Source organism: Pholcus phalangioides, unplaced genomic scaffold (assembly GCF_987345545.1).
Source record: "Pholcus phalangioides strain wild (caught in Gottingen) unplaced genomic scaffold, Ppha-v1.0 ptg000015l_1, whole genome shotgun sequence".
In the NCBI taxonomy this organism is placed as follows: Eukaryota; Metazoa; Arthropoda; class Arachnida; order Araneae; family Pholcidae; genus Pholcus; species Pholcus phalangioides.
The window spans coordinates 1,091,974-1,119,535 of NW_028301608.1; the positions used below are offsets into that span (position 1 = coordinate 1,091,974).

The following is a 27,562-nucleotide window of genomic DNA, read 5'->3' on the forward strand; positions in this document are numbered from 1 at the left end:
CATAGTGCACTCGCCAGGCTTGTGAATGGACGGTGGTTCGATAACCCACAGGGGCAGCAGTTGAATTTTCTTTCCTGAATTCATCTGCGATACTTGGGGGAAAGGGGTCATGATTAAATTGGTCATACTATATTATGCAACTTCAAAAATTCATTTGCTTACTCACAAAAGTTTCTTCAAATTAGATTTACAAATCATTGACAAGTCTTGAATGAAAATGAAAGCATGCTTAGTGATGAAAAAGGAAGTACTAGAATTAACACAAAAAACATGAATTTGAAGTGAAACCTACTTTGAAATAGTTCAAAAATTCTCGCAGAGTCATTTCACCTTTCACTTCAAAGCGATCCCATAATGTAAACTCTGATTCGTAATACTAGAAAAGGATAAAAATTAAAATATGCATTCAGACAGAAAACTATTAAAAACAACTTGCTTTCATTGATCATTTCGTTATAAAATAATTATTTTCTACATGCAAACACCAATTAAATTGGTACTCGTGATTTAATTATTTGAATTCTGAACTGTCAAACTGGAGGTCTGTGTACTGACCATTTAGCTACCTGGCAACACTCCTCCACTTCACAGAATAAAGGAGTAACATGACCATATACAATTCACATTTTTTATTTATTTATACAATACTGGCTATAATACCCGGCGCTGCCAGGGGTTTTCTTCAATGAGGCTTTTTGGATCACGTGATATCTCCCTATTTCTTTGAGAGAAATACAAACTGTCCACATTAACCAATATGGTGACTTCTTGCACTTCGGCTTCATGAAATAAACAAATCTAGATTTCAAGAAACGTAGAGATTAAAACATTTTTTTCTTTTTTCAACAACAGGCACTAGGTATTCTGATCCCCTTGAACTTGATAAAGGGAAAAAAAATACAAATAATGAGTATTTCCACATCCTGATAGGTCCACAGGATTGGGATGGCATTGAGATACGGATGATGAAAAAGACTGTCTTTGCACAAATCTCCATATAATTTTTGTAATATTAGGTGACAAACACTTAGGTTCAAAAACATTTTATTGGTATGAACCATTCATACAGTATTCATATTTTACTACCCCGTGCTGCAATTTCAACTATTTTGCATAACCACAGAACATGAAATATTCATATATTTCAACCAAGATTTAAAAAATTACCTTTTGTTTTGGGGCAGCAATCGGTTCAGAAAATCCAAAAAACGGAAGAGCTAAATTAACGAATCCGTTCTTGTAAGCTTCCAGGTTTCTATGGCCTTGCACAAGCTGCAAGAATTAAATTCAAAATTAAGAGGGGCAAAAATCTAAAGTTTTATTCACGCAAATCATTAGGCTATCAGAAAGATCTTTAAAACCTTTGATTATCACTACATGCAGAGTTGGAATTTAGGCAGGACAAGCCGCAAATACTTTCAACAAATGTATTGAAACGATGTTTTTGCCATAACAGACGTTATATATTTTTTTATGCTGATTAAAATGTGTTATACTTTGAAATATTATATTCAATATACTATTCATTTATAAAAATTATTAAATACAGTCAGCCCCCTGTATTCGCAGGGGTTATGTTCCGGGAGTGGCAGCAAATACGGAAATCCGCGAACAACAGAAACCATAGGTTTTTAATTGTATATCTTGTTCATTGAACATCATGAGAAAGAGCAGGGTGATGCAGAGGTAGAAGAGGGTGCAGCGATTGTTGGTGATGTTTTCTGAAAGAACGTTGTGATTTTTCTGTTTGCCGTGTCTTCTTCATATCATCACATATGTTGGAGTATGTTGACAAGGCTTTCTCTACTAATTTTTCTACGTGTGAAGAATGTAAAATAGAGGGATCTATGTTATGAAAATAATCTATTGCTGATTTGAGCTTGCGATTCCCTTCTGCTATGTTACTTGAGGTAAACTTGTCTTATACGTCTTTATCTAGATCTTCATCTCGTGCTGCTTCAATTTTAGGACCAGTCAGCTGCAGTAACTCCTTGGTTAGCCCAGTATCAAAAGAACTTTGGAATAGCATGCATTCACTCTGTACCACCTGACTTTCGGAACGAAAAACTCTTTAAACCAATCCAGGAAAAGTGTTTTAATCGTCCAAGCCTTTTTATTGTCCATCCAAAATACTGGGGGCTTTGGCTTATCGTTCCCTTCAACGCTCACAGATTCCTAGCTTTGAAAATTATGGTGGGCTTCATCGTGTATCCATACGCATTTGCGCAAAACAACATAGTAAGTCTATCTCGGCTTGCCTTAAACCCAGGAGCTCACTTTTTTTTTTAAATTTTGCTCAACTTCTTGCAGCATTTTCTTCCAAAATAGTGTAGTTTTGTCAACGTTAAACACTTGCTGAGGTGTATAACCCTTCTTATCAATAATTTTCGACAAAATCTTTGGAAATTTTCTAGCTGACTCCTGGTCGGCAGAGGCTTGTTCGCCAGTGATTTTTACATTGCATAATCTGAATCATTTCTTAAACCTATGAAACCAACCTTTACTTGCATAAAATTCTGATGAAATAGACGTTTCAACAGAATTTTCCTTTTTGAAGATTAACATTTTTCACCTTTTCTGTTATAATATCACAATCAATTGGAATACCTTTTTATGTCAATCTTGTACCTACAAAAAATAGCATTTTTTCTACGTGAAACACATGGATCACATAGGCACTGCAAAGTTTTGATTGCCACTGGTGCAGTTACAGCTGAACGAATTTCAGATTTCTTTTTCTTCATATATCTCACCGCAGATTCATTGATTCTGTAATGGCGGACCACTGTAGGTATTGACTTTGCCAAGCATAGTCCAAATATATAATTTTTCTTGTCAAGTTTTCACTCTTTCCAAAGCATTATCAGTAGCACTAGAAGAATGAGTCATCGTAACAAGCACAACTCAAATTTTATACACAAAACACGTGAACGACGATTGGCTGAGTGTTGTAAAAAAAAAAAATCCACAATAAAGGAAAAAAACCATGAATACGGGGGACCGACTATACAAAGCATTTTGATATTTTTTTGTGGTTTTCGTACACACACATTCCATTTCACAACAGAATTAAATCATCATACAGCATCTGACAAAGTATTAACTTTACTTATCTACAGCACAGACTGTAAAAATATAATTCTGTCGAAGCTGGCTGTATTTGATTGCAAAGGCATTGCTAGTTTTTAGTTCAAATTTGGCATTCAAAATTAAAAAAACTTCAAGGAATTTTTTTTTCTGGATACTATGCCAAGGCAACCTCAGGGGAAAAAGTTTCCTATGGGAAAAGTCTCCTACGGAGCCCAGGTCTTGTTAATTGGGCAGGGGTGTGCTCTTTACAAGAAAACCTCAGGGTTCATACAAAATTTTCAAAATGAAAAGTAAGGAGTTTTTAAGGAGTTTCAAGCAGTTTTTAAGGAGCCATGGCAAACTTCATAACTTACAAGTTTTACAGCAAAAAAAGGGGTGGGGCACATATGCAAATTTATTTTTGATTTGCAAACAAACTTTCCCTCTTCTCAAAAATATAGATGTAGAAGTTTTGATTTGTTACCCAGCATCATAAGAATTCATAAAATAATCAATCCACATACATGCTTTCTGTCGTCGCCAAAGTGTTCTAAAACCTTCAAGTATTAGTCAAAAATATAACTCATAACAGCATCACATAAATTATAAAAATTCTAAAAGTGATATTCATTCCCCCTCCAATTATTCAAAATAAAAACCATAGCCGACAAAGAGTTTTCTTACAAAATTATTTATATTTGCAGCAACTCTAGGCACACGCACACACTTACCGCACAACTTCCTAGATAGTAAATTGCCCATAGATGGTAATAGACCTGAGTTGTGCTTGGTTTGAAAGAAAGAAAGCCCCCCCCCCCCCACCGGAAATCACTCTCAAACAATCTGGGAATGTGCCGCGGGCTGCTCAATTGAAGGAAGAATTTGCCACGAGCCACTTGAGGCAGGCCACATTTAGGTCATGTGTTGAGCAAATGTATGCTTTAAAATAAGGGGCTGTTCAAGTATTACATCAGCAAATTTTCAGCAATTTTTGACTCACCCCTCTTGTCAGAAAAAGTCAGCAAAACTCTCACCCTCCCCCTGTCAGCGCTCTGCCTCATTCCTCCTAACGCTTATTGGTGGAATCTGAATTGGGGGCTTCCCCCCAAATGATCAAAAATTTATTTTTTTAATCTACAAAATATTTTTTAAAAGAATTGTAAAAATATTTTTTACAATTTCGAAACAAAATATCTTTATATGTTATTATAATCAATTTTTGATAATTTCAATGCTATTTGAAGGCTAAGAACCCAAAATTGCTCAAGAAATTCATTGCGACCCTACCTCTCTAAGCCCTTGGTGACCCGCGGTAAACATTCGGCCTGTGCGGACCAAATGTGGCCTGTCCCTAAATCTATTTTTGTAACAATGAACCAAGTGACACATTTACAGATCGCTTAAGTGACTCGTGGCACAACACCAGACCATTTAAGCGATCTGTGGCACATTAAGCGATCCCTTGAGTGACATGTGACAAAGTTTTAGAGCATTGGTCCTGCCACCAGTGCGGTTCTACATCACTCAAGCTACCCGCGGCGCATTACCAGATTACTTAAGTGATCTGCGGCATAATCACGGATCACTTATATGACGCGCGGCACAGCTCCAGAGCATTTGGATCCGCTAAGTATTTGAAGATCACTAGAGTAGCTCTGTAGGGGACTCAATAGGGAGAATGTTAGTTCAGGTGCCCACAAACTAGTGAAAAGTTTTACTCGTTTTTCGCGCACCCAGTAAGATGCCATTAAGAATATTTCATATTTTTTATAAAGGGTGGTTGATGACGTAAGAATCATCCAACCCCCCCCTCCACGTCATCAAGTCAGCAAATCGAAAAATTCCCCATCCATGCTGACAAAATACTTGAATGACCCCTAACATTAAAATACCCAAAAAGTTATTTTCTGAAGGTTAAAAAAAGTGGGTTCAGCTATAATATTCATCCTTCCCCCCCACCCCCCCCCATGTAAAACCAGACGTGGCTCGGCTGTCACTTTTAAAAGCAGGGTTTTACTAGAAGGTTTTCTATGCCGCGCGCAACGTGAATCACCCAGCACGACACGCCGTCTATTCATCAATATGAAAAGCAGTATGACTGTTTTCCTACAGAGCGCAATACGGCTCATGACAGCGCTTTACGTCGGGCGTGATTGGCGGACTGCTTCTGGAGGAGTTAAGCGTCGTGTGCCGCGCGTTTCAGCGATCTTCCCTTCATTTTCATGTTGTGTCTCTTCCCTTTAAACCGGAGCATGCAGCCGGAGTATATGACGCCCAGGGTCATATACTATATAGCCGTCCTGAGCCGATGCGCCACGATTGGAAAACGCAAATGCGTAACGTCATTATGTAACTCATTTCTGCCGACACGAAATGATCCAGTTAGGTTCATGCGGCGCAAAAAGCCTACTCCTAGGAAAACCTGGCTTCAGGGATGAACGCTCGTTACGGGATCCCAGGAGAGATAAACCCATTGTCTCTCAGAGGATCTCTTGTGTGTGGATAGAGCCTGTTCCTCTTTTTTTTCGCCTTTTTATTTACGGCAACCAATCTGCAAAACAGATTCGCTTTCCCCACTGGACTTCAGTTTTTAGCACTTTAAGGCGCGGCGGCGAAAAGATACGCTTGTCGCAGTCCTTTACTCCAGTGGAACTGAATTTTTTCCCCCTTTCTTCTTCTTCAGTAGCGAGTTGTAATGTGAATAAAACACGTCAAAAAAACTGCGGAAAGCAGTGACATTTTGCGGTTTCTCGGAATTTTCGTAGTGAGATATTGGCTGTAAGCAAATGGGAAGGAGGGATAAAATAGGAATAGTAGGAGAGAATTGCAGTAAAAAAAAAAGAAGATTGAGGCGAAAGTAGGAAAATAGTAGGAAAAATAGGAAAGCGCGAGGTCTGCACTCAGTATACTGCGTAATATAGGAGGTTCGAGACATCGTTTCGCCGCATAAGTAAAAACTTAAAACTTTCTCACCACTGGACATGGGGGAATTTTCGGCTACTGGTTCAGCGGAGTGATGTCGTTCTACGGACCATCGATTTTCAAAGCTGACCATTTTGCGACATAGGCAGGAAAACACGTCAGAACTAGCGATTCGGTAAAAAATCATATTTTTAGAAGGAAAAGCGTATAATCGTATTAATTTACTAAATACGACAAAATCGTAACGGTTGGCAGGTATGCACAACCATTGGATGTTCCAATCCCATCCCCTGCTTACACATTTCCTATTACAAAGGGAGAGAGCGTTTTTTTCTCTCTTTTCTTCCTCTTTATATTCGGGGGAAGCTTCCTCTTATTTTTCTAGGCAATGCTATTCATCACCATGGGGAATGCCTATTCTAAGAAAGATCATCCCTTCAGAAAGAAAAAAAAAAAAAAAACTTTTTCAGGCGTGGCTGCAAAAAGTAAGGAGTTATAAGGGCCCTTCCAGAGGGAAATGAAAAGTTAGGAGTTTTTAAGGAGTTTGTAAGGATGTGCGAACCCTGAACCTGAATTAGATTACAGGAGGAAAGAACTTTTCTTTCTATAGGTTGCCTCGGCATAATATCTGAAAAGACCTTTTCTTAGATGCGTTGTAGGACAAAAAAAAAATATTTTGTAATTAAAAAACTGATGACCTAGAACAAATAAGATTATTAATGAAATTGTAACAGACTACATCAAATATATATATTAGATTTATTTTACTTATATTTTATATTTGATGTTTTTTTCCAGCAACTTATATGTATTAAAATGAAAATAAAAAGTAAAGCCCATGATCTGCTAACCCTTTGAGCGGCATTGGCGAGAAATTTTGCCTCCCTAAAAGCTATTATTTTAGCATTGACAAGCCCAAATGTTTTTAATGTTGATTTCTCTATGGGGGAACAATTTTACCTATACCCCATAGTTAGCATCTGCTGAAAATCAAAAGAGGAATTTATTAAATAAACATACAGCATTTTGAGGGGGTAATTTCTGTGGTGCAGTAAGGGTTAACTCGTTCAACTAAGGGATTTTCATCATTCTTCCCAGAACACATCTAACCTTTTTTTTCTTTCAAAGAGTGATGTGGATGAACCTAGGAAATGTACAAATATTTGTCATATTTTTTACATTTTAATGACTATTGGGAAGGGGAAAAATTCAAGTGTAAAACTAGCTCAATCTCCACAGCACTTCACTAGGAAAGTTGGACGTTGGATTGCGAGATAAGTGTTTTTTTTTTATTATATTGCTCTCATTTTTTTTTAAATTTTCGTTGTGTATTTTTGATCGACTTAAATTTATTTTTCTCGTTCGCATTTCATTTTCATTGTTTTTTCGCCAAGTTTGTGTTTTCTCGCTTCTTTAATATAAATTTGTAGGTTTTTGGACGTTAGTGTTAGCAAACAGTGTATACTCTCAATAACTTAGTTTTTCCTTCCATTTGGGCCTATTGTTGTAGTGCTAGTGATTTGAGATAGTTAGCTAATTCTAATAAGTATAAATTGTACTTCGTAGCTTAATACTTTTTTTAGAGGGTGTTGTGTTCTTTATATACATATTTATTTTATTCTTCGTGATTTAGTGCTGAGCATTCTATTTTACGTAATTTTTTCGTATAATCTCTTACGTATATTTTGCATAGTAATGTATTTTACATTATTTTAATTTCCAGTTAACGTTTCTCATTTTCCTATTTTTTAGTATTATTATTATCTAGCTTTAGCAATAGTGTTAGTATGCCTCGACCTCGACTAGTGTTGTGTAGAGCTTGCGACGGGAGGTTTCCGTGGTCTAGTAGCTGATAGTTTCAATTGTAAAAGGTGCTTGGATAGGAAAAGGCTGGAACTCGAGGTCGAAGCTTTACAGGAAAAGGTTAGGGTGCTAGAGGGCCCGCTTATAACGGAGCCTCTGGTCGTCGAGCCACCCGTTGATGAAGAAGCAATTTCCACGAACAACGACAGTTTAGAGGGCGAATGGGTGGTCGTGGATGAGGTAGAGGGGGGATAGTGATAGGGGTTTAATCATCGGCGATCGTATGGTTAGGGAACTTGGGAACCGAGTGTGTAGGGATTTTCTGGGTTTCGAGCGCTGTTAACTTCCTGGGGGGAAGATTGGCAACGTTCGAGACATTTTTCATCGCCAAAAGTTGCCCTTGCGGGCGATTCTGTGGGTGGGAACAAATCAGGTAGGAGCGAATATTAGTGAGTCTCTGTCAGAGTACCAGCATTTACTATTATCCGCTAGGGAGGGGGGTTCAGATGTGGCAGTGATTCCAGTGCTGCCAAGGGATAGTAGGGGATATAGGAGTAGGATCCACCAATTCAATATAGGCCTGAAGGACATTCGCTCCTCTCTTGGGGTCACGTTCTTGGAGCTTCCCGCATTTACCGATAGGTGGCTTCGTTTGGATGGGATCCATCTAAATAAGAGGGGGGTCTGGGAGGTTTACGATAGTCTTAGGTCAGGTTTTTTACTCCAAGACCACGTAGTCGGGAACACGGGTTAGTTAATAATAATCACAACAGTACTGACGGGGAATTACCCACCTATGACTTGGATGGCTTCTTGATTGACACTAAATCACCAGGCAAATTAAAATGTGTGTTAATAAATGCCAGGAGCTTGGGTAATAAGAAAGATTTTTTAGAAACTATGATAGTTGTGGAGGACTTGGATCTTATAGCCATCACAGAATCTTGGGCAAACGATGGGGATGAATCTTTCTTACATATCTCCGGATATGATACTTTTTTGAGAAATAGATCTGATAGGAAAGGGGGTGGAGTGTTGATATGCGTGAAATCCTGTTTGACGGCTAGAGAGTGTAACGTGAAGAGAAGTGATATTGAAACTGTATGGGTTGAGCTTGAGAACAAAAGACGTCATAAACTTATTGTTGGGGTTTGTTACAATCCACCGAATAGGGATCAAAACTACATCCCCAAATTGCACGATGAAATTTCCTACATGTGTAAGCGAAAGAGGGTTCTCATACTAGGGGATTTCAATTACCCAGGTATTGAGTGGGAGGACCTTTCATCTGGAAATCAGTATGAAAGAGACTTTCTTAAGTTGGTGCTCGAAATTTTTTTGTATCAGCATGTATCAGAAGCCAATAGGGGTACAGCTATTTTGGATTTAGTTCTTACTAGTTCTGAGGATCTAGTTGAACATGTTTCGGTGGGGGAAGAGTTTTCTTCCAGTGATCATCGTATCGTCAGATTTCACTGTAACTTTTCCTTGGGTAAGTTTGATAACAAAAGACTGGTTCCTTGTTTTCGGAGAACTAACTTTGATGTTTTGCGAAGAAGGTTAGCGGAAGTTTTCAAAGACCGGTTGGAATCAGTAGGGGGCGGTAAGTCAATGGGAAGAATTTAGTACGAAGCTGTCCTCTGTTTTGCACGACGTCATACCCTTTGTTCGAAAAAAGCGTGTTTGTACATGGCACCCTCTATGGTTCACGGATAGCGTGCGGAACCTTTATCTTGAAAAGAAAAGAGCATTCAGAGAGTATATAAGTTGGCGAGGTGACCTATCATTGTTTACTGATAAAAGAAGACTGTTGAAGAAAGCGATAAGAAATAGTAAAAAGGAAGTTGAATCTAGGTTGGCCGATAACATTGGCTCTGACCCAAAATCATTTTTTCGATACGTCAATAATGGATGTAAGGGGACTGTTGGCCCCCTCTCTCGATAAGAGGCTCTAGGGTAGAGAGCAATGTAGGCATGTGTAGTGCTTTCAATGACTTTTTCGCGTCGCTTTTAATGGAGATAATGATATTCGATATGCGGGTGTTGCATGGGGTAATAAAACCCTCAACGATATTCAAGTAGAAGACGTGGAGGTCCTTAATCTTCTAAGAAATGTATGTGCAAGCAAAGCACCAGGACCAGATGATATCTATCCCAGGGTCCTCAGGGAATGTCCTAATGAATTGTTGGGGCAGTCGCACAGATATACAGGAGTAGTGTTGCTGAGGGTATCGTCCGAAGAGATTGGAAACTTGCTAATGTTGTTCCGATATTTAAGAAGGGTAGTAGAGAAGTGGTGTCAAATTATCGTCCAGTGAGTTTGACGAGTTCCCTCTCGAAAATTTTGGAAATTATCATCAAAAGGCAGTTTGTGAAGTGGATAGACGAGAATAATGTATTGTCGGATAATCAGCATGGGTTCAGGAAGGGGAAGTCATGTGTAATTAACCTTCTTTGCTTCTATGATCATGTAACTAAGGCTTTGGGTAAGAGCAAAAATGTAGATGTTGTTTACCTTCATTTCCAGAAGGCATTCGATCGGGTCCAACATGGCAAAATATTGAAGCGTTTACACGTGATTGGAATTGGCGGCAACTTGCTGAATTGGATAGAATCGTGGTTAAGAGATAGGTCGCAACGAGTTATGGTGAACGGGGAATTCTCCGGTTGGACAGACGTAACAAGTGGAGTTCCTCAGGGAAGTGTCCTTGGCCCCATACTTTTTTCACTTTTTATCGACAAACTCGATCAGGGTATCGATGGGAGTACGAGAAAATTCGCAGATAATGTGAAGCTAATGGGGGTAATCGGGAATCAAAACAATAGGGAGTTGCTCCAGACCAACTTAAACACGATTGCAGCATGGGCAAATGAATGGAGCATGACTTTTAGCGTAGATAAGTGGTTTGAACAACCCACGGTTCTCTTACGAGTTGAATGGTGTCACTATCCGTGATTCAACTAGGGTCACCGATTTGGGAATTCTCATTGACGAGCGACTTAAGTTTTCTGAACATTGTTCAGCGGTGGTCAAAAAAACGAATAGAATGCTTGGTCTCATTTTCAAAAAGGTCTCTTCGCGTTCTCCTAAAGTCATTCTTCCGCTTTTTCGAGGCTTAGTTCGTCCTGGACTGGAGTATGCTGTAAGGTTTTGGAGACCATACCTACAGAGGGACATAGACTTGGTTGAAGGGGTGCAGAGAAGAGCTACGCATGTCCTTATTGGCACACAGGGCTTGAATTATGAAGAGAGACTTCATATTTTGAATATGTTTACATTAGATGAACGCAGGTGTCGAGGAGATATGATTGAAGTGTTCAAAATTTTCAATGGGATGGACCATGAACCTTTAGTACACCGCCAATCGACTGCTTTTACAAGGGGACACCAGTATCGATTGGTGAGGGACAATGCAAGGCTATGGTGTCGCAGGGAATTGTTCTCTAATAGGGTTGTTAATAAATGGAATAGCTTACCCCCGGAGGTAGTAAATTGTAACACAATTAACACGTTTAAAAGAAATACGATAAATATGTTGGGGTAAATCGAGAAGCTATCCATTCTTAGAATAAGACAACCATAAGTATTCTTTACGGGCATTGTATAATATTTTATCATGTGTATATATTGTTTATAATTTGTGTTAATTGCATTTTTAATTGGGTTGCTGTATTTTTTTTTAAATATGACATCCATATTTTTATGAGCATCTTTTTATCAGCCACCTCGTTGGGCATTTTGCCTGTTGTTGTTGTTGTATTTGTATTATATTTTGTAATGCCCCATTGCATTAACACGTTCAGGGAATGTTTTGCCTACTTCGCTCGAAAAGGGTGTGATGCGGTCGCTTAAGGATGGCTCGCAAAGTCCTCATTCCACTTTCCTTATAGCCTCAGTGATGACAGGAGTTGGTGTGCGGGTAGGTAGTACTAGTAAATGTGATGCGATAGCTATGCCGTCTATTGGACTGCAAAAGAATAGGTAAAACGTTTTATACTCCAATCAAGGAATATAGCCAAAGCACAGTTTTTGTCACATCATAACAATATTACTACTGCAGTCTACCAACGTTGCAGCGTCTACCTATTAAAATTTACGCACGAAACAGAGCATTTCCATTGCTAACCGATAGATTATTTCCCTTGAAAGTTGCAAAATCATTTCCCGGACATCATATATATAACGTGCATGAATATATACAGGGTGCAAAGTGTTAGCTATATGCACCTTGTATAATACAGTAAAACCTCTCTTTTGCAGACACCGGCGGGACAAAAAAAAATTCGTCTGTAACAGAGATGACCGTCAACCAGGGGTTTTAAATGCACATTTATTTTACAAGAGAAAATTATTATTTGGCCGTAAAAGAGAGTGTCCCTTAAGAGGGGTTTTACTGTATTGTCATTGTATCGATGATACCTGAGCAGCCGCGGTGAAAGCGAATCCACGTCGTTGGGTATTTTGTCTGTTGTGGCGTTGTATTTGAAAGTTTAAATTGACAAGAAAATTTCTTATGCTGAAAACATACCTTATAAAGCTCTAACATAACCAGACCAGACACCAGAGTAGTAGTTGTAGCAATAGCTGGAATAATTTTTCCAGCAATTAGTTTACTTTTGTGATGATCAGCTGGAGTAATATCATAGTTCTCGGCACGCAAATTGGATGCTGCCACAATAAAGTCCATATGAAAATTACTATCATCGTCCTTTTCAAAGTCTATTGGGTTAATTTCCACACTGTGAAGCTCATCTCTTGAAGGCAGTTCTTGCTGAAGTTGAGATAACCTGTCTATATCAGCTGTAAAGATGAATTTTTATATCTATATTATCTATAATCTTTATACATAATATATCTTTATATTATGCACAATCTAACATATAAAATAATTGGTTAAAATTTAAGACATACCAATTCAGTCAATCAATTATAATGGGAAGAACAGGTACTGTTCTATCTTGTGATGGCAAAACAAAGTGAAAACTGAATAGCTATTTATTAATATAGTGATAAATTTACTATTTATTACATGTTATTTATTAGCATTAGTTATTTCCCAAAATCTATATATATAAAATTGATTTTCTGTGTGTGTGTGTGTGTGTGTGTGTGTGTCTACAATTTTAGATGGATCGTCGCCAAATTTTGCATATATACCAAATGGGACCCGACTTGAACGATAGGCTACTTTAAAATTTCGTCAGAGCAGGGCAAATGCCCCAAATGGGCAAAAAACGGTTGGGCAACAATGGTTTTTGGGCCTCAACAGTCACTTTCCGAACGTTTACTTTGGTTACCTTGGTTCCCTAGCAATACGTTACAGACGTGTTTTATGCCTTTACAATGGTTTGTCACTTCTCTAATCCTGTTAGCATATGTATATTAGTTTATGCCTTTATAATGGTTGGCCACATTTTCAATACTTCCAGTAATGAGGCTTTTTTAATAGACGTCATAATCATCATCAGCATTGCTTTGAGGGTCAGGAAAAGGATAATCCTCATAGAAATCAGTGTTAAAATTGCCGATTTTACTGTAGAAATGTGGAAATTTGGCAGTTTGGAAGTTTGGCAGTGGAAATCGCCACACATCAATAATTTTAAAATTTTTTTTATTGAATTCTAGATTTTTGAAATATTGAGTTTGCTTAGAGATATACGAAGCCCAGGATATTATATATGAAGTGATTAGCCAGACCTACTTTTGAGTTGAGATCCTTGCGATAACATTGATTTCAACTTTTTATTTCTATCTTCTCAAGTATGAAAATTAATTTGTAATTATTGTCTAACTGTATAAATTCACATATAGTTTAGATTGTTTTAAAATTAATAATGGGCTCATAAAGTACATCAAAGAAATTCCACAGTTTTAATATTTTTTGAAGGAGAAACTGGCAGATGAATAACTAGAACTTCAGGGGGGGGGGGGGTAGAAATACTTGGCACCCCTCGAAAAAGAAACAAAATATATATTGATTTCTACGTTTCTTTAAATTTAGATTTGTTTATTTCATGAGTCGCCATATTGGTTCAACTTGAACACTGTTTGTATGTCCCTCAAAGAAAGAGGGAGATATCACGTGATCCAAAAAAGCCTCAATGAAGAAAACCCGGGCAACGCCTGGTATTATAGCTAGTAAATAAATATAAAGAACTAATTTTTTTCAAAACCTTGATTAAATCGTGCAATTTCTGTTTCCTTAACAATACTAAAATAAAATATTCACCTGTCGCGTTGTTTTCATTAGCTTCTGAATCAGATACAGCTATCTTAATGCCAGACCTCGGCACAAATTGTGGAACATCAACAGATTGAACAACTCCGGCTATGTAATTTCGATCTGTATTTCCTCCTATTCCATACATGTAAGCTTTCAAATTTGCAGCAGCTACCACATAGTCTAAATGCAGAGGCTATAAATAAAACATGAAATAACATGAAAACATGAACTTGATTTGAAATTTTATTTTTAAAGTAACAAAAAAAATTCAGAAACACAAAATTTCTATATTAGATGAAATAAACTCTTGTTCGCTATTTATTAGATGCTTCATTTTGATGCATATCACTGACAGCAAATAGTTCAATAAATAACACGGATTCATCATTGTTAATATGTGTGTATAATGTATTTCTTATAATAAAGCTGCAAAGCTAACTCAAAGTTATGGCTTATTGAATAACTTTTTCATCATCTTTCTTTGAACATATATAATTTTTTGATTCATACATCATACACAGGACATTTAAACCATTCTACTATTCACTTAAAGCAGTGTTTCCGAAAGTGGTCGTTAAATAGAGGCTAGAATAGTTTAAGTGTGTGTAAAATGGAGCAAAGGTGAAAAAGAAAAATGTAGAAGGGGCAGCAATTGCAAAACATTCAGCAGGCTTTGGCAGATATTTGTTTCTCGTTCCTCTATAATCTGTCATCATTATGCATCAACCCTGTTAGATATGATCTGTAAATGTATTGTTGGTACAGCCCTATCTATTGTGCTTTGGATAGTGATGTTTTCAATTTTCCCCTATGGATGTCAGTGCTTCAATCCCAATTTTATTGTATAAGGAATGAAAAATTTCGACAAACATTGGTCGAACGGAATATAATATATAGACATACATAATTGAAGTACAAGGGGGTCAGGGAAACCTAGGCAACTTCTCAAGACAACCTACCCATCGAAGTTCATGCTTTCTCTCACAAAAAATAGATGTTCAAAAATGAGCTTTCTTGCTCTTAGTCAAAGACCTTCATGTTAAGGATTATAAAATGCACCGCTCATCTCGATAAAAAAAAATCAATATTTCATCTTAAATCAACTGTGGCTTCCTTACTACAGAACATAGTTTGCCAAACTTTTTTGTTCTATCACCCCCCATCGTTCGGAGAAATTTTTTCTCTGTCATCGCCCCCGACTCAAGCGAACTCACAGAATCCTATGTTATACTCATAGCTTTTATTGCCCTACCTGTGAAACAGCTCTAGAATTTGCTCTTTGAGATTTAAAGTCAATAGACGGCTGTGCATATCAGAGATAACTCTTTTCATACAAGATTGAATCAATGAAATTTTATTTATAAACAGTATTTTGCTAACCTTCAAGTGTTTATATTATCTAAGTGCATATCCATTTTTATGGCTTTATCTCTCTCATTCAATGTCGATTTGAATTGAATTTTCCAAACAAATTGCAAATGGTGGATCTTCCCCAACTTCACTAGGAAGCCCTAAAATTTCAGGTATACCACCCAAGGGATATGAAAATGAAAAGTCAAAGTGTGCACCGAAAATTTCATAGAGTATAATTACACTCAAACTTTGAATTTAACAAATTAAACTGGAAAATTTTATTCATTAAATTAAATGAATCATGATAAATTGGGCTTGAGTTTAACATTAATATACAAAGGGAGTTAAAAATTTATTAAATTGAAAATATTAAGATATCTCATTTTACTGTATTCAATATGGTAAAGATCACCACAACATCTAAAAATTGCTTGATACTTGTAAATTTCAAATATCAGTTTCATATTGTTGTCAATATACAAATCAAACTTACATTGTTAACATTGAATTCCAATGGGTGAGGGCAACGTTTAGGTCCAGACCAAAAAGGTGCTCCAGAGCTTGTAACCTGCACAATATAAATATGCTAAACTTATGAAATTCCCTTGCTACGCAAAGTCACAAGACCATTCTTCAACAAAACAAGAATAAATAGCAAAATATAATTGTAAAAAGATAATTTTTTGATATTTTACCTGATCTGGTGGGAAGTTGTACAAGAGCTGTAATATCTGATTTCTATACTGTTCCTCCCAATGGAGACGAGCCCAAGAAATGCAAGCATTAAATGATTCTGGCCTGCTATCAACAAGAATGTGTTTCACAGACTCTAGGATTTCCAAAGGTTGGTTCCCAGTCAATTTCAACGTTCTTTCAATGAATGAAGGTTCCGAAAGGTACATGCGTGCATTTTCTGCTCCTTGCTTGAACAGCCCTTCAAATTCATCTCGAGCCCACTAGAATGTAAAGATCACAATATATGTAAGCTTGAAACTATTCATGAAACTACACAATACCTCCAGGATACCTAACACACATGCCAAATGCAGGCCCGTCATTTAGGGGGGCTGTTGCCCCCCCCCCCCGGAAAAAGTTGAAACGACGGTCCTGGGGCCAAATGTTGACCCTGTTAAGTTTTAGTTCAAATGATTTACGACCATTTGATTTCAAAAACTAAAATTTTACAAATTCAGTTAGACAAAAAATTTAAATTAAAATCAGATTCAATGCAATAGTCTCAACAAAATCACATTGTTTCTTAAAGCATTTTGTTATACAGGTATTTCTTGCAAATCAAATGTGTTTTGAAATGTAGACTGAACGAGCACAAAATGTGCATTAAAAATCATAATAGCCTTACACTACTCAAATGAAAGCCCCACCATTACATTACTCATTCCCACTACATTCAGGGATGGGATTGCTGTTGACTCTTTTCGGAGCAGTTTTGGAGCAGTAAATTTAGCGTTTCGGAGCAGCAATCTGTGAATTCGGAGCAGTGTGCAGAATCATTATTACCTTTGACAAAAATGAAAATTTTTTGAACCGAAATAATCAGATTATTCAATTTTGAACATTTTAACCAGTTATAGGGTTCCAGCATCAAAAATCAGTTTTATATGTTTGATAAAACTTGCATCCACTTGTAGGGACGTAAAAAATTATAAGTCATAATCCAAACTGGACGTAAGAAGAAAAAGTAAAAGTTTGCAAATCAAACAAATAAGCATACATTAAAAAAAAAAACCTCATGACATTTGTTGACTTATGACTCTGTTTTCCTCTAATTTCTCAAGAACACTACACATTTTTTTCTTTTGGTGTTTTCAGACGAACTTGCCCACTTTCGATGTCTACAAAGTTTTTTTCTATTTATCCCCACTTCTATCATTTTCTCTGCAGTGTTCGGCATAGTTTTTGATGATGACAACTGAATTTCCAACTCCCTTTCTTCTGCTTTTAGTCTTTGATTCTCATCTGGTCATGGAACTTTCTTATCAGAAGTTTTTTGGTGCTGAAGTCTGTCTTGGTAATTCTGATGCGAGCTGTGAACAGCTTTCAGAAGATTGGCATCGACATATTACCTTTATCATTTCGAGAATGCTGTACATAAGATTTTATTCACCTAATGCAATTGATATTTTCAACCGAAAGATTTGATCTATGTTGCAGGAAATGTTTGTTTACACTCAAGCCCCTCTCGCAGTCTGCATTTCCATGTGGGCAAGACATATTAAGGCTTTGACAAGCACAAGCAAAATTGAGCTATGCACTTCCATCCAAGTTTTTCAGATCAAATATAGATCCCCAATACTTCTCTAACCTTTGATAACTCACATGTATATCTTCACACTGCAGAGAAATCCATTCATCCAAGAGAACAGGAGTATCCAAAGGACAAACTTGCGGTAGCTTTGAAACAATCTACTTAATACATGATAATGAAGAGTTTTCCAGTCGGAAAATGGGATGCAAACACTTCATTTTTTCTAGCATGGTGTTCTCAAAAGGTAAAACTTTGAGCAAGTGCTTGATGATTTAGCACCTAATAGAAATTTTTTGTTGAGAACATTCCCCCAACTCAGCAAGATTGGATTCTATTTCAGCACCAACAACCACATTTTTCCTCCAGTTCTCACTGCTTTCTTAGCTAAATTCTGAAGCTCAGCAATTCTAACATTCTGAATATGTTCAGATTTCAGGAAACGTGCTGTAATTTTTCTAACAAGAGCTCCTAGCTCATCCTACAAAATATGTATGAGGGCTCCTCTTTTTCAAATAATGTCAGAAAGTCATTCAAAAAGTTCTGATGCTTCTTTCAGAAACAAAGCTTTCACCAAAACACTTTTATCTGAAAGGACTTAATGGATTTGATGCAGTCGAGATGAGTCTGATCTGGACTCCTCACTTATGAATCAATGCTGAATTCTTTCTTTCATTAATTCTGGAATTCTCTTTCAATAATTCTGGAATTATTTCCTTTATTAATTATTTCTTATTAATGCTGGAATTACCTTTCATTAATTACATAATTTTTAATTAATGCTGGAATTATAACTTTCATTTATTTTGGAATTGAAATTCTCTTTCATTAAAACTAGAATTTTTCTTTCATTAAAATTAAAATTTTTCTTTCATTAATTCCAAAATTTTTCCATTTTAATGCTGTAATTATCATTCATTAAAACTAGAATTTTTCTTTCATTAATTCTAGAATTTTTCTTCCATTAATTCTGGAATTATCTTTCATTAATGCTGGAATTATCATTTTTATGATTTTGGAATTATTGCTTTTATGATTTTGGAATTATCACTTTCATCAATGTTGAAATTATCTTTTATTAACTCTGGAATTATCTTTTATTAATGGTGTAATTATCCCTTTCATTTATTTTGGAACTGAAATTACCTATTTCATTAATTCTAGAAATTTTCTTTCATTAATTTTGGAATTATCTTATCGATACTGAAATTATTTCTTTCATTTATTGTTTCAAACTCCTATTTATGCCATAAGAAAATAACGGGGGAATGTGCGTGTTTTCAACGAGTCACGTGATCTTCCGACGAATGATGTTGCGGACGCCGTTCTCAGCGCTGCCAAGGCGAAGACCGCTGACGTCATACTACCTACAGCTCGATGGTGCCAACACAGTGTGTCGCATTTCAAATTCTGAAAACCAGCGTCGTCTCCGATAGGTTAAAAACCCAGAACTTTTTTAGCTCGAAATTTGATTTTTTAATCAATCGGAGGCAACGCGAGTTTTCGGAATCTGAAATACGGACGTGCTATTTTCACACCCAAATGCAGGAAACCTTGGCAGAACCGGTTCTCTTGATGAATTCTACAAAAAAACCGGAACATACACAAAGGTTTTCTATAAGTTACAGTAGCAACGTCGAGGTTGACGTCACAGCATGATTCAAATGACGTCATCGAAAGCGAAAGTTGAAGAGAGAAATTTCGGAGAACCCCAATTGGCGCAGAAGCGGCAAATTTTCTCAAAAAAAAATCAACGTTATGGCACAGTATGTAGCAGGAAATTGCTAATGGCGCAGCAATCCCATCCCTGTACATTTTTTATACTGTCAAGAGGTTTTTTATTTTTCGTCTTGTAAACAGCAAGAAACTGTTCTTAAATTAATTTGAACCCCATTTAATTATTACCCCTTAATATGTTGTAAAATGTTACACTCTTTTACACTAGACTAAGGCAAGTTGCTGATTTTAATTTCAGTCAATTGAATCCTTTACAATGGGTGAGAAACACCTAACTGAATTTTATCAACTAATTATAATTTTGTGGAAGAAATAAATGCTCATAAATGAATTTTCTGGTAATACACTAACAACAGTTTCAAAAGCAATGCCAACAGGATAAATTTGACTAAGTGATGCTTATGCCTGTAGTTTATATATATATATATATATATATATATATATATATATATATATATATATATATATATATATATATATATATATATATATATATATATATATATATATATATATATATATATATATATATATATATATATATATATATATATATATATATATATATATATATATATATATATATATATATATATATATATATATATATATATCACCCCGTATGTGATATACACACATACGGGGTGATTATAAAAAAAACTATCCCGACATATGGGCCCCTAACTATCATACCATTCACAGAAACTGTATGAAATTTTGGCATAAGGTATTTTGAGGTATGTGCTCAAGAATGATATGAAAAACAACAGTATCACTCTAACAGTTACGGTTACAGTGAGAAAATCTCGAAAATATCAAATGGCAACACCAAGTTTTTTGTATTGGAATGCGATCTCCATACTGAAAAACACTAAATAGCGTTGGAATGGCACCTGTAGCACGAAAATCCCAGGAGCTAGGCAAGGAAAAGGTAAAAAGGACTTTGCTGTGCACCAGAGCATTAATGTTTGTTTCATTCGTCACACCGTTTCTTCGGCTGAGATCCCAGCCTGATTAGTCCTCCACAAGGTCATGTGGAAAATTTGTGAAACACAATAAAATGCTTTATTTTATGCTGCTTCTCTGTCCTTATTGGTTGTCCTCACTTTTAGCCTATCCACCGCCGGTGATTTTCATGCTACAGTTGTCATTCGAACGCTATTTAGGGTTTTTCACAATGGAGATCACATTCCAATACAAAAAACTTGGTGTTGCCATTTGATATTTTCGAAATTTTCTCACTAACCGTAACTGTTAGAGTGACACTGTTGTTTTCCATATTCTTGAGCGCATACATCAAAATACCTTATGCCAAAATTTCATTCAGTTTCTGTGAATGGTATGATAGTTAGGGGCCCATATGTCGGGATAGTTTTTTTATAATTGTGTGTATATATATACACACACATCTCCCTTTACAACAATATTTTTTCTTGGTCTGCAGAACACCATTACAGTAAGATTCAACTTTATATGAAAACTTAGTACCTGAAGTGTATGCTCAATGGCATTAGGGAAGTTCTTCAGCGTGCAAATCGGAATGGATTTTTCCGGAGGATCTTGGGAAGACGAATATGCCTCTGTTAAGAATGGTATCACGACCTATATGATGAAACATTATAAGTATAAAAATATACATGCAACAATTGTAAAATTACTAAGAATTACAGATGTTGCTAAACTCACACATTATGTTAAACATTCATATAATACAGTTGATACTCAATATAACGACCCTTTTTGCCTCATTGAAGAAGGAGCAAGTTTCTCTCCCCAGTTTGGAAACTAATGTTATACAATTTTAATTTACAATACATTCACAATTTAGACTAGTTGATCAAGTGAAACATTTAATAATTTTAATAAAAAAGCTAATAAAGAATTACTTGAGTGTTTCCTTTGGTCCCTAGAGTACCAGACTCCAAGAGAGGTCGCCTATAATAAACACATCGTCGATCCATATAGATACCTACCAAAAAAGAAAACAAAGATTTTACATGAAATTAACAGAAAGACGAAGGTATGAACATTCGTCACAATGCTTCGTTACTTACGTGCATCGACATTATCTAAGGCATTGGCAACTCCATCCAATCTTTCAAAAAAGGTATCATCATAAATTGCTTCTGTCTCTGGTCCAACTCTATTTTGATGAGCAGTAACTCTCACCTGAGGGTTCATAATTCTCACTGCCTTAGCAGCAGTAGTTGATTTCATTGACTGCATAAAAATAGATAGAAAAATATAACAAACATTTACAGAGAAACCATTTTTATGAATGCAGATTAGATTATAAATGTAAATTGAGTATCCTTATCTTTCAGACTATTGATACAAATGTTCCTCGCTCTAGGCAATTTCACAGTTTTCATTGAAGTGTGATTTGGGAAATGGAATTAAAAAAATCCCCAAAAGCCAGTTTATAAATAAAAGACTGAACAAAGTTAATCTCTATGATAACCGGAATAATATTACGTCCAAACACCAGTGGAATAAATTCAAACAAGTTTGGTGTTTTCTTTCCTCTTCACAACTGCGAAGCTTTATATAGAAACCCTTGCTTTTTCTTTCCTCCCTTTCACTTTTGATTTTTTTCCCCCCACACATATAACGTATCTTTCTATACATAAGAGCAGAAGAGAACACGTAGCGTGAGGGTGAAGAGGACTAAAAACACACTCCCTCATCTAATAATTTTTCCTTTTTTATTTTTCTTTCCTCCCCACTGCTTTTTTCTAAGGTACATATAGGTTAGTACAGAGTTACTAAATTCATCGCCATTCATCGCCGATTTGTCAAATAGAGATAATCCAAATTATTTCCCGGTTTCAGACTCGCTAGGCTGCTAATGCACGCGCGCAGTGGTGGTAGAATAAAATTTGATTTTCTGAAATTTTCCAACTTTCTGCTGAGTATCCTTTGAAAAAAAATTCTGTTGCCACGACGCAGAAGCGGCTCTTGGTGTGGGTGCTGCTCCAGGAAGGGCGCCAAATCCAAGATGAAAGTGCGAAAAATATTTTTTAGGAATTGCAAGGCCAATACAAATCTGACCTAGGTCCCATATTAAGGTGTGAAATAGGCGAAGTTAAATGGTGGTAGACCACAGTTGTGGACCATGGGGGGGGGGGGGGAAATAATTCCAGCTGGAAATTGCTCAAAAAGCATTTATATGAATCAGAAGGTGATCATCAGAATCATTTGCTTTAAATTTATTATTGAAGCTGAGGTTTTCTGAAATGAAAAAAATCAGAAATTATGGACTGATTTATTAATAAATACCGTATATAATGTGCTTAACGTAATTATATTTGTTTTAAATTAGTTACACGTTAATTCCTGTACACATGTTAATGTCGATGGATTTCTTTGCAGCTCTTCTGTACCAATTTAGCAATGAATGTAAAAAAAAAACTAAACCTAGTTATACCACTAAATTAAACTTTTTTGTTAGTAAGGGAAAGTGCCCAAATAACGTCCCCCCAAGCAAAATTGTTAATTCTGAAAATTTATTTAGTTAAAAATAATTTGAAAACTGAGTTAAGTAACTCGACATACCTAATCGTGCTGCAAGTGTGATTGTACAGAATAAATTTCTCCTAACCAAAAAAAAAAAAAAAAAAATTTGAAACAACGCAAACTTTATTTTTATCTCAAAGGTATCCCAATTCCTCACCCCCCCCCAAGTTACTACGCGCACATATATTTTAGTTGCTTATATTTATTACTTATATTATGTATAATAATTAGTTAATATATACTGTATATATAATTAGCTTTTCTTCATGAATAAGACATAGAAGTGTTAAACACAGTATAAAAATGTCGACAAGTGATCATACAATCAAAATGAATCTAAGTAGTCAGGAAAAAAAAGTTCCCCTTCGATTTATGAATTCAGCTATAGCAAAAATTGTGACTGTTCCTGACTAAACGACTACAGCTACACGACTATGATGAATATGCAACGCAATATTCAATTAGCAATCTATAAATATCAATCACTAATTGATGAAAAAAACTTTTTGTAAGGCATAAATATATAACTGTTCAAAGTTGATTTCACGCTAACAAGTTATAACAAAAACTATTTTTGAAAAATTAACGCGTGAATGAAGAGAACAAAGCAACTGCATCACTGCAAGTAGTCAGCTGAATGGATCTGATGAGTTTTCTGGCACTTTCGCCAAATAGCAGCTCTGCACATCAAAATTAGAGAAGGAAATGAATTTACGGCAGGTGACTGATTTCGTGCACTTCTCCTAAATCTTTGGATTAAACTTGTTTTCAGAAATCAATTATTTGTTTGATTTACAGGGGTGACAATTAAGGGTTGGGGGGAGAGGACTAACTTTATTTTTTTTCGAGAGGAACCAACGCTTTCTTTCACTCAAAAAGAACATTTTGCAAACAACCTATGTCCCGAGATTCTGGTAAATTAGAGTGGAGTGCTATCTCTGCCTCAATATCATGAACCTCATTAAAACAGTTGCGGAACAGAATAAATGTAAAACATATAAATAACAGTATTTCTGTTCCTGTTAATGGTCCCAGCAGGCAACAATTGAATTTTGAAAATGCTTTTGAATTGTGGACAGCAAAAAAAATCCCTGCAAATTTTTGAGAGCTAAAATATTTTTTGTACTATAATTTACATTTAATATTAATTTTTATTTATACACGATTTGCATTTTGATTTATATTTTCATCTTGAACTTGATATAAGTTGTTTTGGAATCCACATTTTATAACGTGTCAATTTGGCTAAGGTTCTCTCTCATTTGGCTACAACTTTTTCCATCTGATTAGCCAAATTGTTACAATTGATAAAAAGTCAGGGCGAACTCTGCTCTCCTTTCTATATTGCATAGGCTAATTTAAATGCACTTTACATGATTATGTCTCACTATTGATTGTGAAGAATCAATTCATCTCTTATAGTGAGAGATACCTGTATTAGAAATAATTTAAATAAAAATACAGTAGACTCCTGACTATCCGGCCTAGTTAAATAATAATTCTCCATGATAAAATGGGGAATAACTTACTTTGCCAAACATTCCAAGTGTTATCAATTTGTGCAGTCATTTATCAATGAACAGTAAAATAAATTTTTATAGTCTTGCTAAGAATTAACTCTAAATTTATATTTTGCTAATTTTAAAAGTTTATAAAATTATATAAACTATACAATATGAATGATATGTTATGGGGGGGGGGCTGTTTTTTAAAATTGTTTCCTAGTGTTACTTTTTTTACTGCAAAAATACACCACAATCCCCACTTCTAACGCACTTCCCCTGACTTACGCCTGTAGTATTATGCGTTTTAAAAATTACAGAAAAAATACAAGAATAAAAATATTATACGTATTTTAAGATAAATTTGATAATGTCTAACTTAATTGCAGAGAATATAAAATTATGTAAACTATAAAATATTGAATACACGTATTGATTTCTCACGTATTCCTCCTCATATGCGATATTTTACGGATTATCAATATTTATGATATTATTAGAATTCCCTTTTTTCCCCAAGGGAAATTTTTTTCTCATTATTATTTTTTTATCGATTTTTTCCCCCCAATCAGATGACAATTGTGACGATTTTTCAGATTGTTGTCTGAAATTTCCAGGTTTTAAAACAAAAAAGGGCCATTTTCCCTGACTTTTTTTTTGGTAAAAAATTTTTCTCCTGACTTTTCCAGGATTTACCGGTTTTCTTTACTAACTCCCAATGTCTTGGTCTGTTGCATCCTCAATGTGCTGATTCTCGATTGTGATCTTCCCGCTAATATGGTGTGCCTCATCTTTAATGTGTTAATCCGTGAGTTGTGATCACGAACTCCTGCCATTCAGACTGAAACTACCATGATCATTGTCCGAGTCCTCAGAGAAGTCATGTTCTCTTATCTCTTAGCCAGAGTGGATTGTTGATGACATAATTAAATGAGATCTTTTCATGTTTTATACATCGAGACCATGGCTATTATGACTAAAAATAGATTAACATGACATACAAAAGGGGTTAAAGAAAGACACGCAACTGAAAGAATTGGTAATTTCTAGATTGAGACTTATATAGCAGATGTAAGAATCACAGGACGTTAGCTAATAACAGATACTACACCCCCCCCCCCCCTGCAAAGAAAATCCTGCTTACGCTATTACACAGTACATGACAAACATCAATACAGCATTGGCCTATACTTAGACATTAGAAAATATGAATGAGAACAGGTTTTAATATAAAAAGGGTGTTTTTAATGGTATTGGTGGGGTAGGAACTAACTCCGGGGAACATCTCCACTGGCACTCACAGATTATCAAAAAAAAATTCGAAAGCAAATCAATTAAGAAAAAGTTACACCCCCCCCCCAACCCAAGGCAGGTTCTGCATTGCCCCTGACCAGAATATAATTACATGTCAGCCTTTCCATGCAGAATTCCATGCTCAATTTCTTATTCATTCTGCCCATAGGCAACCCTTGACCCGCGGTAAACACTTGGCCTGTACGGTCCAAATGTGGCCTGTCCCTTTCAAATCTAATTTTGTAAAAATGAACCAAGCGACACATTCACAGATCGCTTAAGTGACCTGTGACATAATTCGAGACCATTTAAGTTATCCGTGGCACATTTATAGATCCCTTGAGTAACATGTGGCACTGTTTTAGAGCACTGGCGCGGTCGCAAGTGCTGTTCTATAACACTCGAGTTATCCGCGGCCCATTCCCAAATTACTTAAGTGATCCGAAGAATAATCACTGATCACTTGTATGACACGCGGCACAGGACCAGAGCACTTGGATCCGCTAAGTATTTAGAGATCACTAAAGTGGCTCTGTAGAAGACTCAATAGGGAGAATGTTAGTTCAGGTGCCCACAAACTAGCGAAAAGTTCCCTTCCCTTCAAACCGGAGCATGCAGCCGATAGAGTAGCTGACCCCAGGGCCATATACTCAATATAGCCACCCTGATCTGATGCGCCACACTTGGAAAACACAAATGTGTAGCGTGATTATGCAACACATTTCTGCTGAAGCGAAATGATCTAGTCAACACCCCCTATAGATAAGATCTTATCTATAGGAGCTGTTGATCCAGTTGGGTTCGAAACTAGGAAAACCCGGCTTTAAACGATAGTACGAGATACCGGGGGAGAGAAACTTATTGTCTCCAATGGAATCTATTGTGTGTGGACAGAGCCTGTCTCTACCCCTGCCCCTTTTTTTGCCTTATTTACGGCAACCAATCTCCCAAACAGATTCGCTTTCCCTACTGGACTTCAGTTTTTAGCACTTTCACTATACGGCGCGGGGGCGAAAAGATAGTTGTCGTCATCCCCTGCTCCGGTGGAACTGAAAAATTTTTTCGTTTTTCCCTCTCTTTTTCAGTAGCGAGTTGTGAATAAAGCACGTCAAAAACGGACGGAAAGCAGTGACATTTTGCGGTTCTTCGGAATTTTCGTAGTGAGATATTGGCTGTAAATAAAAGGAAGGAAGGGATAAAATAGGAATAGTAGGAGAGAATTGGAATAAAATAGGGCAACTGCGACGAAAGTAGGAAAATAGGACATTTCTAAAAAATGGGAAAAGTAGAAAAAATAGGAGCGCTGCAAGATCTGCGGAATACCAAGTGAAAATGATTACTGGGGTACTTCCAGAAGAGACAGCAGTACCGATTGTCCCCACTGTTATGCCGAGAAATAAATTTAGAGACATAAAACAGAACGTCCACTTGATGGATAACTCTTTCCTACAACCCGGTGATAAGTTGGCTATCTATGATGAATTAAATGAAAAATTCTTTCAGTTTGGGTTGTTCCATGATAAACTACGCATAGATGAATCAATGGTGCTGTATTACGATCATCATTCAAGTAAGATGTTTATATGGGGAAAACAGATTAGCTTTGGATTTAAAATTTGGATGATTTGCTCAAACAATGGTTTCCCCATGTAAAATGGAAATATATGCTGGTAAACAGTCATCGGAACCTGTGCCTTTAGATACCAGAGTTGTAAATAAAAGATTTTAAAATATAAAGATAAAATATTAACTTACCATGAGATCCATACATAAACCTAAACCCGTATGTATGTATTCTTTTGTGAATATTAGACCAGCATTTCAGCTCATCATAAGTTCTTTATTATAATCCAGATATGCATGCCTTTTGAGTATATTCG

General features: G+C 36.2%; 1 protein-coding gene across 2 annotated transcripts in view; it reads right to left on the reverse strand.

Annotated features, from left to right (window-relative positions):
- Positions 1 to 27,562, reverse strand: part of Uba1 (ubiquitin-like activating enzyme 1) — a 122,051-nt gene that overhangs the window by 6,104 nt on the left and 88,385 nt on the right. For both annotated transcript variants that reach the window (XM_089242485.1, XM_089242486.1), the window contains exons 14-22: positions 21,426 to 21,591; positions 21,258 to 21,340; positions 20,860 to 20,973; positions 16,067 to 16,327; positions 15,865 to 15,939; positions 14,025 to 14,211; positions 12,324 to 12,595; positions 1,168 to 1,272; positions 293 to 376 (exon numbers count right to left, since the gene is read on the reverse strand). In XM_089242485.1, coding sequence (XP_089098611.1) covers positions 293 to 376; positions 1,168 to 1,272; positions 12,324 to 12,595; positions 14,025 to 14,211; positions 15,865 to 15,939; positions 16,067 to 16,327; positions 20,860 to 20,973; positions 21,258 to 21,340; positions 21,426 to 21,591 — 1,347 coding nt within the window. The remainder of the gene's footprint in view (positions 1 to 292; positions 377 to 1,167; positions 1,273 to 12,323; positions 12,596 to 14,024; positions 14,212 to 15,864; positions 15,940 to 16,066; positions 16,328 to 20,859; positions 20,974 to 21,257; positions 21,341 to 21,425; positions 21,592 to 27,562) is intronic.